The following is a 16,462-nucleotide window of genomic DNA, read 5'->3' on the forward strand; positions in this document are numbered from 1 at the left end:
CGTCTTCAGCAGACAAGCTGTGGGAGGGGAGGAGTAATCACGAAGTTCAATGAGGCCTGGGTCTAAGGCCACGTTCAGATCGGCATCAGTCCTGCATGAAAAAACACAGGCTGCTAGTTTATTTGAATGAGGCCAGACTGGAAAAAGTTGCCCCTGTTTCAACTTTGCCACAACGCCATGTGATGTTACACGGACAGGCACGTGTTGTTTTGATGCCAGGCTGTTTGGTCGTCTACAAAGTCCTTCATGAGAATTAAACAAATAAGAATTACAAAGAATAATACTGACTTCTATGAGCTCCTGGGAAAATGTACAACAATCTATCTGCCCATAAGAAACAGAAAAAAGAAATTTTGATGAACTAGAGGAACATAAAAGACATGATTTCTAATACGATTTCTAAAAAGTGCAGGGTTTAAAAAAGCAGATATAACATTCATATATCAGAGCATGGGTGTACAGTGGGAGAGAAAAAACAAGCACAGGGAGGAGAAGGGGGGAGGAAAGGAGGGAGGCGGAGAAAAAGAAGCGAGAGGGTGCTCGCCTGGCACAATGAGTCCTACTTGTTAGCCAGTGACAGTGTCAGGGATCGTGACAGGGTCCAGACGCTAGACACCAGCTGCAGCGCCTCGTAAATAGACTGCTGTCTCGCAGGCACATTTGCACGGCAATGGTTGCACACACACACGCAGACACACACAGGCATGTGGGCACATGCATATACTATGGCAGGCACACAGACAGACAGACACTGACTTATTGTCTCTCCCAAATCTTGTAAAAGGGACAGTGAACCTCTTTGTGCCTTGTGTCCTGTTAAAGCTCCTGTGAAAGAGAAAATGTGCTGCACACACAAGAAGTGGACAAAATTGCCATGAAAATGATTAAATATGAATTAATTATCTAATAATGCATTCAGTAGCAGCTAAATATTGATGCTCAATGCAAAAACTATACAGAGCAAACTCTGGGATCAGTCTAAGGAGGTTTTCTGGATCTAAAAGACTTGGATGTAAACTTTCTGTGTCTGTGTGTGAGTATGCGTCCCCCCTCCCTCCCTTCCCTGGTGATAATGAGGGGGGTAACACACTACATCTGCCCTGTGGTGCGTACAGAGAGAAAATGTAGAGAAGAAAAAAAAAAGAAAAGAAAAAAAAAACGAAAAAGAGTGGGACAGAGTTGAGATTTTAGGGCGAGAGGCGAGCCGAGCTGGACGGGGAGGTGAAGGGGTTAAATGCGCAGGGCTGATCCTGCTGAGCCAGCAGCAATACGTTAAAGTGCAAGGTTTCATTGTAGCAGATACAGAATGAAACTCCTTCCCATTAGTCACGCTAGTAACTGAAAGGACTCTTCGCACTGCTTAACCCTTTCTGCACAACAAACAAGCCACAGCCACAGCTCAGGTAGAGCCTCTGGAACTGCACGATGACTTCTATGTCTGTGTAAACTCACAAGCACAAAATGATTACAGGAGTTAAGAGTAGAAGTGTGCAAAGTGAAGTTTTTCTGCATGCAGGGAGCGAGTGTCTTAATTCACACATAGAAAGAGAGGAAAACGGAGTGACCTTTGAGGGGGATTTTCTTTTTCTTTTTCTTTTCCTCTGTTTCTCTCTCTCTATCTCTCTCTCTCCCCCCTATCCTCGTCTTGAGCAAGCCTCCCACGCCACGCTACAGTACACGCTGTCTCCGAGGGGCTTAGGGAGGAGAAGGCAAGCATACCCTTCCTCCAGTTAGAGCAGGGCAGAACCATAATCATCGTAATTATCATCATCATCACACTGCCTTAAACCGAGACACACCACAGCAAAGCAAGTGGTGCAATGACAAAACAATGGAACAAACCGACCGCGTAAACAAACCCATAATGAGAGGGCGTAAGGTGAATCGGGTCATTACAAAAAATAAGGAGCGAGCCGTACTTGGTTCCGTCTGTTATGGTTTTAACAGCACAATATTTTTGTTTATGCAGAGGAGAGAAATACGAGCTGGATTCTTTTCAATGATTTCATCAGCGTGCTGTCAAAAACTACTGCTGCAGATCACCTAAAGTAATAATAAAGGATAAGGTGTTCCCCCAGTCTCCATTTGGATGTCCACACTCTACACTATATGTATTAATCTAATCTTTCCCAAACACACACAAATACACACCTTAACCCTCTAGAAAAGACACGTGTTGGCTCAAACTTCTCTCCAGTCCATTTGTTTTAGTGCTTCAGAAAAAAAAGCCATTTGATCCTAATTAAATCAAAATGGAGCATGAAACGCCTGGTGTTCAGCAACACAAAAACCCAGCCCTCGCTGTTTGTTTTCATTACGACAGCTCTGAAACAGCAGTACACTGACACCTCAGAGAGAACTCAAAGAAGCCCCTAAATGTCTCATGAGGTCAGAGAGAGAGAGAGAAAGAGAGAGGGAGGAGGGGGCTGGTAATATTGTTCCCTGGCCAAACACTCAGTAATAATAAAACAACAATTACCATTCATCATTCTCTCATTTCCCCCTCTCATTACAACTCCAGTTACCATCAGCACCAGGTAACAAGAACATGTGGCACGCAGCCTAATGTGGTTTACAGCGATGAACAATGTATGGAAACCATAAGGCCTGCAGTGAGCTGCACAATATAAACCATGCAAGTGCTGGAAAAGCTGAGCATGTGCCATGGATACTGTATGTTTAAGGGGAAAGGAACATGACGGATCACAAAGCGTAAATGTCATATTGGTGGACAAGAATAAACAAATAAAACACACAAAACAGAGGCATGCCATGTGTGGAAAGAACAAGGAGTCCAGGCTGTACATATGTAAAGGTTGTTCACAGCGGTTTCTTGAAACAGCAGGCAGGCGGTCTCTAGATCTCCTCAGGATCAGAGGTAATCATATGTCTTGTTCTTGTCATTGTGGGGAAATAGTGTGCATCCAATTTGCTCAAGAAACAATTGTAAGCAGAGAATGTTTTGTTAGGTGCATGCAAACTCCAAATTTGACAATAAAGAACAACAACATAATAAGGTTTACAGCCACTGTGGTGGCCAAACTGGGGCACCAACTTTTGTAGCAGTGGCATAAAGTTGAAGTGCATGCACACACAAACGAACAGCATTTATTTATCCTTTCAATCTCTACCCATCATTTAAATTTAACTACTAACAATCTTTACTATCCCTTGAATCAACCTCTGACAACTGCTCCTCTTCTCCTGCCCCGCTTCCTGCTGTTCCTTCATGCCTTTCTGTGTCTGCTCTTTCATCAAAACTCATTGTCAGGATGCTCAAAGGGCCCAACTTGTGTTTTGAATGTTCCGTTATCACAACAGGAGATCAGTGTGTGGATGAGGGTTGTTAATGACAATCTAAAACAGAGAGTTGTTGTGCAACCAGCTGCACGACACTGTTGAAAAACAGTGGTATGAGAAGGCACATGAGACATTGACATCAATCATTGCATTAAAAAGAGGGACGTATGGACAGATGTCTCTCTTGCTCTCCCCATCACTTGAAGAGCAGAAGCTATTTGCAACATACACTCAGATACGGAGCAAAAGAAGATCTTTTTTTAACTTATTAATTGTGCATAGTGATCTATAGTGGAAATATGAGTAAAAATGATCTGTAAATTCACTTGGGTTGCCCACCCGAGTATGGTCTATGTGTCCAAAAGACTGTACTGTTGCAGCAGCAGGTAATATGCTTGTCATGGTGTCGTCTGTGGAGTGTGGCTGCTTGCACGCTTGATGCGGAAGATTACGCACAGTGGGAGGGAATGACATTCCCAATGTTAATGGGCTGAAAATTCCAAATAAAAAGATTGTATATGAGTTCCAAAGCTCAAGTCCAAGTCAAGTCTTAAGTCTTCGAGTGGAAAGTCCAAATCACGTTCCAAGTTATGTTGGTGTGTGACCCAACTGCGAATCAAGTTAAAATCTTCAACTTTTCAAAGGCTAATCAAACACCTGGAAAGCAGACCACAACAACTTTCAACTGTCTAACATGAACATCTTTAATCTATCTCTAATAACAGCTGCTAATTACTTTAATCTCATTGAAGAGATCCACTGATTTCATAAATCTGTAGGGCTGTTGAAGCAAAATTGAAACTTAAATGTTCTATTTGGGAAATGATGATAAAAACTTAAGCTGATGGTTTGCAAAACTCTACATTTAATTGTTAATAGTGCAAGACTACGTATAAAATGTTGAAACTGATCAATAACAACTTTTGAAAAGTTTCAAAAAAGTTGGGACAGGGACAACAAAACAATGAAAAACTTTATATAGATAAAAAAAAAAAAAACAGGAGAATCTTCTCCTAATTAGGGAGATTTGTGACAGGTTTGTGACATGACTTGGTATAAAAAGGGCTTCCCAGAAACGCTTTCAAAAGAAGGAAAGATGTTCACCACTTTGCAATTCGTGGGCAACAAGTGCAAATTTTGAAAGTTTGGAACAGGGAACAGCCCTCCTTTTTATTGCTGCATGCCAAGAAGCAACCATATATGAAATAATATGGAAACGATGACGACTTATCTGCGCCTGAGGCCATTTAAGATGGACTGAAGTTAAGAGCAACACTGTCCTGTGGACAATTTTACATTCTTTTTGGAAATCATGGATGCCAGGCATGTTCCGGGCCAGAACCAGCAGACTGAGGGACAGTTTTATCCACTAGTCAGTCAGGATGCTGAACTCTTTCCCTGTTTTGCCCCCTCTTCCCATAGTGCCCCCTTCACAGACATAACCCGGTCACTGACCCCCCAAAAATCAACGCTGAGGTCTGTCATCCTCAGGACTGAACACGCACACACTCACTTTGCTTTTAAATTGCACAATAGCAAAGTTTTTGCACTGTTTTAAACTGTATTTTTACTATTTTTATTAGCTTACTCATTTTAATTTTAGCTTATCTTTTTCTAGCTATTTCTTCTGTGTATCTGTTGTTGTTGTTGCTAGGGTCTGAGAGAGAAACCTAATATCAAGTCCTCTGAATGTCTGGTGCATACTGCAGTTTTGACAATAAAGAAGACTTTGACTTTGACTTTTGACTTTACCAGCACACGGTTCAAAAGCTAGCATCCTTGATGGTATGGGGATACAAAGGTGCCCATGGCATGGGTGGCTTTTACATCTGGGAAGGCACAATGTTGAATAATCTATACAGCTTTTGGAGCACCATATGCTGCCAGACAGACAATGCTTTTTTTCAGGGAAGACCTTGAATATTTCAGCAAGAGAAAGCATAAGTACATTCTACATTTATTAAAAAAGTATGGCTTCGTAGTAGAGGAGTCAGGGTGCTAAAGTGGACTACCAGTCTGATATGTTGACTATTTTCTTTTAAATATAGGGTGTGAATGATTTGCAAACCATCAAAATCTGTGTTTATTAACCTTTTTTTAACAGCGTCCTAACTTTTTTGGAATTGGGGATGAAAAACTATCTCAGAAAATGAGGTATTGATGGGAAGCAAAAGGCTTTTTTCTTACTCCAGTCTTGTCACAGAGCCGCAGGGTATTGAAGGAGCCCACAGCAAACACCTCCCCGTCAGGTGCCCAGGACAGAGACGTGATCGGGTAGTCATGTGACAAAGAGGAGTAAAGCAGGCGGCCAAAGCTGTCCCAAACCTGTGAGTAGGACATGGTTTGAATGGAAAAATAAGAACCAGTCATCACACTTTCTGGGAATCCAAACGCATGCTCACTCTCTCTCTCTCACACACACACACACACACACCACACCACACCACACCACACCACACCACACACACACACACACACACACACACACACACACACACACACACACACACACACACACACACACACACACACACACACACACACACACACACACACACACACACACACACACACACACACACACACACACACACACACCTTGTATTTACAGTCTTCTCCACCTGACAGTATGAGGTCATTAACTGAATTCCAGTCCACCTTCAGAATGATACCGTCATGGGCCTTCCACTAGAGAGAGACAGAGACAGAGGGAGACAGATAGGAAAGAGAATGTCATGTCAACACAACAGAGTTATGTCATAATTACAAAACATCTAATATTCCAGGAAGAGAATAAACATTAAAGTAAGCTAGGTAGGCTTCAGAGACAGTGACATTCATTCTTGTTTCTGCACAGTTGCAAGTTTCTGAACAGTTTTATGTCAGTCTCCATGATAGATTACTTTCCACATGATGTGTTAGAGTGCAACAAAGAGATTTCTGCTCTTCTTACATTCCTACACTCTTTTTTCTGCACTCTACAGGCTGAATGCACACACCCGAGAGATACACATATATAAATACATGCACAAGTGTTTTGTGTCTGTGTTCATGCAAGGGATTGAAGGGGTGGAAGCAGTTCTTTTGGGGGTCCATCACAGATAGCTGTCTGTCATACCCCTGTGTTATCAGATTCAACAGCCAGGCAATGGAGAACCAGTCCAATGTTAGTCCTGGTTGGCTAATGCATGTTGACCCATTTAGATCGAGACCACACAGGTTCAACTCGCAACCCTGCATTGGTCTCCGGGGAGTCTCATGGAGAGGTGATGAAACTGGATGTGTGTTTGTGTGTGTGCGCTTGTGCCTGTGTGGTAGTACAGAGAGAGAGAGTAAAACATAAAGAAGGCGCACATTAAACCCTCCACTGTTTTTCTAAGGTCCCAAACGCTATTTGGCTTAAAAAAGAATAATACACAAACGTATACAAGAACTAGAGACATACTCACTGGTGTTCAAGGTCTTCAGTGCTGCACACATCATTAATGCAGAGTATTCAGAGATATGTAAATGTATTGCATTGTCATTCTTGTTATTAAGCCTTTGTATAAATAAAAAGGAGTGAACCTAAAGTTTAATTTAAAAGAAGGGCAAAGCTGTATCAGAAAACAGGGCAAGTTCAATTCTAAGTAAAGCTTCACAGGAGATTACAAAATATCAAATAAAGATATTTAAGTAAAAGCAGTAAATAAACCTATAATTAGATAGCTCTAGGTGTCAACACAGATAATAAATCTAGCTGCAGCTTCTAAAAGTTCAAGGAAAAAGGCTGGGTAAAGTCCAATGCAAACACAGACACACAGAAACACAAACACATGTCGCATTACTACAGGAACTCGACATGTCCACGGTAATAAATAATATATCTAATGTGTTTCTCATTAATTGATATCCCGTTTGGTAGCTGAACTGTTGCCACAATAGGAAGAGATATATGTTTATTATCCATCTGTGGTGTGTTAAGAGAAAAGAAAAATCAAGAAACAAAAAAACAGCACAATGCAGCAGCTTCTGCAAATCTTCCACTGGAGAAAAGAACTGAGTCTGTTGTTGTTGTCTGTCTGTTGTTGTTGACATATGGAACACATCTGAAGGAGGGCTGATTTCACAGAACTGAAGCTTAATTACAATCTCTGCATAACATATAATGTCATCGCTTTCATGTGGTTTATTGAACCCGCATCAACAGGGATCATCCTGAATGTATGTCTTTGAAGTTTCACAGGTCTGACCTACTTTACATAACCCATCGTTACAGCTAATCAAAATGGGTTTTCGATTGATATTTGAATACTAAATTCTACAGGTCAGTTATAAAAGCTTTCAGAGCCAAATGGCCTAAAATCCAGTGAAATAATTGATTTACACATTTATTCAAAATATGACATGTAGAATGCGTTTATTGCTCTCATGAGGCAGAGCTGCTATGTTGTAACAAAATGAGTCACTAATTGAAAAAATGTCTGCACTGATCAGTGTTAGGCAAGTTATTGAAAATAAGTCAGTAGTTACAGTTAGTAGCGTTAATACGTTTTTTTTTAACAAAGTAACTGAATTACTAAGTTATTGTAAAAGTAATTAGCTACTTGCTAACTTCAGGGTTACTTCTTTTAGCTTCAATACTCTTATGAATGTACTCTGCCTCTCGTCTCGCTACTTTTCTGCTAATTAGTTTCCTGAATTCTGCAGACTCAGCAGTTGATATGAGTTGGGAATGATTTAAAATCAATCCTTGGCTGATTTTTACAGTATGGCTCCTCCTTGGTCTGCTGAGCTAACGTGAGCTGTACCTGGGCGATTGTCATTAGCAGCACCAAGCTCTTCGGCAGCTAGCTTTGTAGAAGCGTGCTGTTTCATTAGGTGCTGCGTGAGATTAACCCTCCTGTTATGTTAGTTTCTTAGGGAAAGCAATAATGTTCTTGGGTCAACTTGACCAGGAGCATATTTAATGATCCAAAAGTGTCAGAACCCCAAAAAATCCCAAATAACATTTTTTAAATATCATTAACTCCATTACTAACCATTTAAATCAATATTTAGTGCAATTGTGTTCTTTAATTCTCACAGATCATGGTTCAACGAGGAGAACTCACTCATTTTTTATGAAATTCATGTTAAAACTTTTTAAATGTACATTGAAAATATCTAAATATAAATACAATAGTTTTACATGACATAGATTTTTGTTTATATTATTTTACTTTTTTATTTTTTTTATTTTATGTAGTGATGTTGATAAATTAACATGAGACACCTCTTCTGTCACATGCTGCCCAGATTTTGATGCTGTATTTAGCTGGTTTGGAAGACATAGATTACCTAAGATAGAAGGAACCTCTGAATGCCTCTAGCCTTTCATCCACTGCGACATTAGAAATGCGAAATAATACCTTCAACCATTTTCTTTTTTAGATTTTCGAGCTTTAAAATGGGTCAATTTGACCCGCATCATAACAGGAGGGTTAAAATGTCTTGGTGGATGAGGTTTAGCTTCCTGCATGTAGACTACATCTTGCCACTATAGTCTTTCCCTTAACTTTCAGGGGGAAAAATAATGCTGGTGCTTCCAAGACTGAATGCTCAGGCCTCGTTGCTGACCTAAGCGCAATCTGACCGCTAAATCGGATGATTAATCTTTTGTAGTTGTCGACTAATTAGCGTACATGACAAGTCCTTTTTAGTTTTTGCTACTGTAACGACGTTATTGAATTTATAAAGTAACTACATACACTACTAGTTGCCACAAATAGTAGTACAGAATAGTAGTCGCTATTCAGCCGCAGCCCCCAGCTGAGCGTCTCCGCTGTGCTCAACACCTTTAGTCAGCTGATTCACATCAAAACATGTTTTAAACTTAAAAAACCTCCCTCATAGCTGAACGAAATATGAGACCACATGATGTTTGTTCCACGTGATATAAAATCGAAACAAAAAAACGTGTTCGAGTATGTTCTTAACAATCAATTAATCGATACCCTATTTCAGACCAAGCCCTGTCAGTAAGAGGAGACTGGATCTTATCCTGTCTTGATGTTGGGCCTTTGTTAATAATTTAACATAGATTACGGTTAGACCTGCTTTGTTTGTAAAAGCTTCTTGAGATAACGTTTGTCGTGATTTGGAACTATATAAATAAAGATTGATTGATTTAATCATTTTAATTTAAGTGACGGAAATGAAGAACTGATATATTACATGACAAGATGCATTTTCGGAAAGTTCTTCTTTTATCTACCTTTCAACTGGATTTTATACCTAGGAACAATTTAGTACAGTACAGATCATAACATGGAAAGTTCTGTGTGATCATTGTATAATAGAAGATCTTGTAGATGTTCCCATCTTAAAGGTCTACTTTAAAGCTCCTGTGGGGAGTTTTTAAGTGGTTATGAAACAGAGTGAAATGAATCCTGGTGTCTCTTTATGAGCTACAAAAGTGAACAAAACCATCAGCATAAGACAAATTATTTCTAACTAGTTACTTTTGTGTCTGAAACTACTGCTAAGGGGGGGTAGGTGCCAGACACATTATGTACCATATAGTGTAGTATAGTGAGTGATGTGTCTGACTTTTCAAGAAAAGCAGGATGAGATTTTCATGTTTGGGACAAGATCAGCTGAGAGATAAGACATACCGCTTTGTCCACAAGTGGCATCAAAATTAATACAAACCAAAAGATCCTCACAGGAGCTTTAAGTAATTGTACCTGTATGACTTTGGCGCTGGGCTGCAGAGGCTTGATAATCAACTGTCTTCCTGATGTGTAGAGGATTCTGTCTGAGTCCGGACCCCAGGCCACTGAATATACAGGGGACCCTGCAAAATGCACAAGAACACAGGCACACAGGGGATTAGGTGCGATATCAATCTCAACTAAAAAGCAACAGATTAGGCTCTAAAAAGACGGGAGTTGAATTTGTATGTCCCTGAATTCTCTGCCTCTCCTCCGGAAAAAAAAAGACTATAGAGCAGTGATAAATCCTCCTCCTTAAAAGGTATCATATTTCCTCAGAGCTCTCACCTTATTCAGCCTATGGAACAGCACTTAGCTTACAGGCACAGCAGCTGAGAAAACCTGACAAACCTCTACTATATAAGCACAAGTGTGTATGTGTGTGTGCATGTATGCTTTTGTGCACATGTGTGAGGTAAAATGAATGTGTGTGTGTGTGTGTGAGTATGAGTTGGTTTGCGGCTACGGGCGTGTGGATGGGGAGAGGGCCTGACATTTAACCCCACTCCAGGTGCATGTGGTTTCTCACAAATGCCAAATAGTCACATGATCTAAATCTGACAAAGGCAGCGAGGAGGTGAGACAAGTTCCTGCCTCTCGCTCACTCACTTCTTACCTCTTCCTAACCCCCCCCCCACACCTTCTATTTCTCTCTCTCTCTGTCTCTTTCTCAAAATGGGTCAGACTACCCCCAGAAGAGTATGTGTGTAGGTTCATGTGTGTGTTAGTGCGCATGGAGTTGTTGGAGCCAACACCTGCAGTGGTGTGAAAGTCATGTGGAGGATGTTGTGTATCTGTGGCAAAGCTACTACATCCAGGTGTTCTACAAATCTGTGTGTCTGCTGTGAAGCCAACAACCCAACAGCTCATTCTCCAAACAGCCAGCTCAGGAAAAATGTTCCTACATCGTGGGGCTGATTTGCTGTTTCCTTTGCCAGGTTTTCCACAGCGCCCGTCATTCAGCAAGACTGTGCCATCCATTTACCCCAGAAGCCAACTTTCATCCACCCCATCTTTTTTTTCCTCTATCCCACATCTGAGGAGAGAAGTTTAATAAGTCAAACAGCATGATGAATCAATTAATAAGTAAGCCATCCGTAATGTGAGCGCTGGACAGAGAAATGTATCATTAAGAGTCTTTTTTTATGACTCTTAATAAAACTCCCTTCCTATAAAACTTTGTAACTTTATGGAGGTTTTAATAAAAAAAACACTGGATCTATGCTTTTTGCTTGTGCAGAGGACAATTACATCCTGATTGGTCCAACACGTACACACACACACACACACACACATGTTCACACAACTGCACAGTCAATAAGAAAAAAACACTTCCTTGATTGTCATTTTGAACTATCTGACTTAAGCAAAAAAGCCTCATGCTAAAAACAAATTTGGCAGATTGTTCAGACATACTGGCATAACAGTGTTTTATGTAATCCTATTTTTACATGACGTAGAATGACAGCCTAAAAGAACAGTTAAAATACATGTAAGGTACGCTTAATCATTTCATATATGGAACCATGAGCTAATATAAAAAGGCAATTATTTTGAATCCGTCAGGAGCCACATGAGAAAGATTCCTTGATACACGTGAATGAAACTCAATACTTCTGTAGGCTGCTCTGTTTTCTTTCTATGTCACTTTTCCTCTCTGTCACAAGAGGTACTCGCCGAGCCAAGTAGTACAAAAGAAACCGGCATTTGTGTGCGTTTGTGTGCGTTTGTGTGTGTGATATAGAGAGACAGAGAGGGTGTAATTGGAGTTGGTATGTTGTGTTGTGTTTACTAAATGCCTGCAGCTGGTTGGTCAGTGACTGGCTCCTGCTGCTGGCTGGCATCTGTTATGGATGTGACCCGCTATGAACTGCGAGAGACTAAAACTCTGATAAGCTCTCACACACTGCTGTTCAAATTATATAAATTAAGATTGATGTCATAGTGGTGAAATAGGACTATAACAGGCCTACATATAAAGCTTCAAGCCTTATTGTGTACACGTGTGCATGAAATGAGAAGTTTACCATCTACTACCTCGATGTTAGCTTCCAACTTACTAAATACTACAGTCCTGCAGAAAGACTCAGTATTCTGGTGATCTTTTTATAACATCCCAAACAACCTCAATCTTAAATGTCAAAATGATACACTGTTCTGTTGCTCTCTCCAGGAAATCATATTTAGACACGTATAAAAAGTGCACACACGTTGGCGTGCAGAGAGAGTACGTTGCAATGATTAAACAGGCAAAAGTTTCAAGTTGTAAACTCACAAAAAATATTGTGCCTAAGCTTCAGCTGATTAAACTTGTTGGCTTTATCTGTCCTTTCAGGCAGTGAAATCAATGGCCCTACACTTTCACCTCTTTCAATAAAAAAATCACAGCTGCTGCAGTTTTAAATTGAAACTCTTCCAAATTGTTCTTTTTTTCCCAGAATGGAAATGATTCTTTTTCTTAACTTACTTTAATTTATCAGTCTATAAAGTAGTGCACATAAATGGGCCACAGCAACCATCTTTGTGTCAACAGAGTGCAGAGGATCTTTGCATTTTAACTGAATGTTCATCTATATGAATATGTACAGAAGTTGCTCAAAAACACAAGTTACATATGCTAAGTATAGCTGAATATCAGTGAGGGGAAACATGGGTCTTCAGTCTTACCTTGGCTGGCCAGTGTTGAGCGCAGCATCCCACTTTTTGACCAGATCTTGATCTGCCCATCTTCTCCAGCTACACATTGAGAGAAACAGATGAAAAAGACCTCAAACATCTACATATTTTCATGTCAGATTCCTATCAAAAAAATGTTGATCTGATTTTACAGCCAGCTGATTAGGTTAGTATGTTTAATAGCAATGAAAGCACACATTTTCCTGCTGTCTTTACCTGTGATGAGAGCAGTCCCATCATAGTTCCATCTTCCTGCCAAGACAGCTCCTTTGTGGGCTTCAACACTCTTCTCGATGCGCCCGATCTTGGAGGTCAGGTGGAACTTCCCTGTAAAGAGTCAAAAAGAGTCTTACTGTACGGCTACACTTGAGCACAGGGCCTATGTGGGTGTTTACAGACTACTGCTGTTCACTAGCTACTTAAAGGAAGTTGTCAGTGACTATTGTTTGCATATTGTAAGTGTGCAAGATTCTGTTTGTAGTGGGAAGCAAAAGTCAAAGTCATTTTTTTTTAGATATCTAACTGACTATCCTGCTTGACCACAATTCGCAACAGAGTTTTCTTCTCCAACCTACATCTGAAACTTACAGCAGAGATAGGACAAACACAACCAAACAGATTCTGCCACTTGAATAAGAGCAATTTTCTGTTTTCTAGACACGGAGGGTGATCAGGCATGGAGACAGTTATTGAAGACGTAAGCCTAACATATACTTTGTGGCACTGTGTATTAAAAAATACTGAATGCTCTATGTAATTTCTGGTGGCCTGAAACTGCAAATCAGCACGCTGCTGCTCTCTCCCATTTCTAAATATACACACCCCAACAAAGTGGATGTTACTGATCCAGCAGGTAGTGACTGTAACGGCCATGTATGGCTGCACCAGAGGACTGATTTTTTGTAATACATAACTTCTGTTTCAGTTTTCATGTGAAAACACTTCAACAGTCTTTATCTAGACAACAAAATGTTGTGGTTTTGCATGATATATCACACGGACATAAAAGTTGCTTGCTATGTCACATGGTTTGATATGTCAGTGTGAAATGTACTATGAGGACCTATTGTAGTTGTACATGGTAAAAGTGAGTGAAAGTGGCTTAATGTTGTTCAAACAGAGCCCCAAGTGATGTCCTTCTTGCTCAATTTGGTCCACTTTCAGATGAGTCTACTTCCAGTCCACACAAATTGCATTCTAAGTTATTGCAAAAAAAATTCTTTGCACATGATATGTAACAGGGAAAAATGAAGATTCCATACACAGTATAGAAGTTATACATTCAATATGCTGGCAAAGAGGCTGACTAATCAAATAATGTTAGAGAATCCATTACGTTAATAAAGAGAACTCCCACTAATTGATTCCTGGCTGTTTTGCTGCCTTTTGTTGTACTGTATCCCACAGATTTCGGAGAGTGTGCTCCCTGCATTATCCAAAAATCACATATTGTGGGAAAAAAATCTCTCAACACACACCAATATTTCAAAAAATAAAAGGATATGACTGTGGTTTATTTTGTTATCGATTTGAAAATATATATTAAGAACTTTTAAGCCAAAGTCCTACAATAGTAATACTGATTTTTTTCAAAATCTGTAACAGGGCAAGAAGCAGAAGAAGGCTTCAAAAGTGAATTGTAACAGAGTTTTCACTTCTCCCTGGCCTGCCAAAGAAAATTGCTGCTTCAGTTTGTGGGTGTGTTTATGCAACCCTACACTGCCATTAGTGTTGTGACCACACATTGCCTGCCATAACAGTACATCCATATTCTGTGTGTTTATATCTAATATAGGCTAGGGGCGAAGTAGGTGCACATAACACAGATTCTGCCAACAAATTTGGTGTAGCAGATACACAGATTTTTAAAAAAATGTAATGTCCTAATTTATCAAGGCTTAATGAAACTGAAGTAGACAGGGACACCTTGTGATACAAAAAAGGTAGCCTTCTCTGAAATGAATTCTTAGAAAAATGTTTTGTTTAGAGCAGATTAGTTTTATAACATAAGTATCAAATGGGTGTTGATGAATTCCATTGGCTATGAAGCGTAACTCCTGCACTGTTAACATATCACTCTAATGATCAAGCAAGACACTGTAATCCTACTTAGTATGAAAAGAAGAACACGGGGTAAAAAAGGCAGTTATTTTGCATGGTTAGTTCAATTAGCAAATGGAAATTTCTATTCTACATTTTTTTGTATTGGAATGACTGAAAAATCATTTTTCCTTTGCAGCTTTTTTACTCACTGGTATATTGATTCCCTTAAGAAACACAGACCTGGAGCTTTCTGGACAGATTGTAGGAAATGAAGAGACTTGCCATCAGTGCTGGTAAGGACAAAGATCTCTGCCGGGTTCTGTTTCTTGACACCAAGGGTTTTGGGGAACCAGTGTAAGTCAATTGGGTATATGTCCTCTGGCAATTTGACAACCAGACTGGTCTCACTGGTCATCAGGTTCCATTTGAGGATCTGGTGGTCCTCACTGCATGAGTACAGCTCATCTGCTGTTGTCCAGCCAACACAACTAACAAGTTCCTTATGTGCTTACATGTTAAGGAAAATAATGATTGCATGTTATTTCATTTGACATAAAGAAACACCAATGTAGCTTCTGCATAACTTCGAAAGCACATGTCAAGCTCTGTGACCAAATCAGAAAACTTGCTTTTGCTTTCAGTCCCCAGAGTGCGTCTTGAAATGGGTAAATAGAGTTTAAGATATGCTGCTCCTGCAGCCTGGAACCTGTTGCAGGTGAGCCTGGGTTTGGGTGAGCTTGTCTCGTTCAATCTTTTTAAAACCAGACTGCAGGCTCTTGAGGAAGATGCTTCAGTTTGTAGATGCTTTGACTGATGACATTTCTGAAACCCATGATATGTTGTAATGTTTCAGAATTATGTGTTGTTTGTCTGTAACTTTTCTGGAATGTGCTGCTGCTGATCTTGGCCAGGACACACTTGAAAAAGAGATTTTTAATCTCTATGTGGTTTTCTCCTGGTCAAATAAAATAAAATAAATAAAAGCAATAGGAAGCAGCTGATTACAACAATAATCTGAAAACATTGGTGGTGCTCAACAATTGTAATAATCAGAATACAAAGCGTTTGACTTTGTGGTTACTGTTAAACAAAATATTCATGATTAATATAAATACAAGACTATATTGCAAAGCCATATTGAAAAGGATATGTTTAGGTTCCTGTAGATGCGACGTTTTCAATCTCATAGTAATGTTTTGGTCCGCTGGTCCCTGTTCAACAAGAAATATTCGGTTAGTGAGGATAAATATCATATTAAAGATCGTTCTAACAACACATATCAACCAACACACTATAAGAAACAATATACAAGAACTAAAACCACTAAACCTGCCTCGTGAATAAGACGAGTCAACAGTTGGCATGCTCCGATGGCTGTTCAATAAAACAAGCGTCTGCAGTTGCTACGGTACCTGCCACTGTTGCTAACGTGACTCCTCGTAGGTCTCCGAGTCTTCACTGTGACTTCTATGCTAACGTTTCCTTAGCTTTGTCTGGTTAAAACAAACGCCATTCTACTGTCCCATGCTGTTTGACTTGACGAAAGACGAATAAGGCATGTCATTTACTCCGTCAAGAGATGCATGGGTCGTCAAAACAGTGTAGAGCAACCTCTCTGACACATTTTAACTGTTTATCACAAACGTTAGCAGAGCTAGCAATGAAATCTGGGTCATAAGCAGCCTCGAGCGTGAGATCTCGCGAGAGTA

General features: G+C 40.0%; 1 protein-coding gene across 2 annotated transcripts in view; it reads right to left on the bottom strand.

The window, feature by feature from the left end:
- ift80 (intraflagellar transport 80 homolog (Chlamydomonas)) overlaps positions 1-16,452 on the bottom strand; it is a 41,959-nt gene extending 25,507 nt beyond the window's left edge. The window contains exons 1-8 of one of the 2 annotated variants that reach the window (XM_034701333.1): positions 16,166-16,452; positions 15,904-15,964; positions 15,036-15,257; positions 12,927-13,037; positions 12,702-12,770; positions 10,008-10,117; positions 5,899-5,988; positions 5,488-5,625 (exon numbers count right to left, since the gene is read on the bottom strand). In XM_034701333.1, coding sequence (XP_034557224.1) covers positions 5,488-5,625; positions 5,899-5,988; positions 10,008-10,117; positions 12,702-12,770; positions 12,927-13,037; positions 15,036-15,257; positions 15,904-15,940 — 777 coding nt within the window. In that variant the 5' untranslated portion in view covers positions 15,941-15,964; positions 16,166-16,452. Of the gene's footprint in view, positions 1-5,487; positions 5,626-5,898; positions 5,989-10,007; positions 10,118-12,701; positions 12,771-12,926; positions 13,038-15,035; positions 15,258-15,903; positions 15,965-16,086 lie in introns of both variants that reach the window. The other variant, XM_034701332.1, reaches the window with a different exon arrangement.
- Between the last annotated feature and the right edge of the window lie 10 nt (positions 16,453-16,462).

Source organism: Notolabrus celidotus, chromosome 14, assembly GCF_009762535.1.
Source record: "Notolabrus celidotus isolate fNotCel1 chromosome 14, fNotCel1.pri, whole genome shotgun sequence".
NCBI lineage: Eukaryota > Metazoa > Chordata > Actinopteri > Labriformes > Labridae > Notolabrus > Notolabrus celidotus.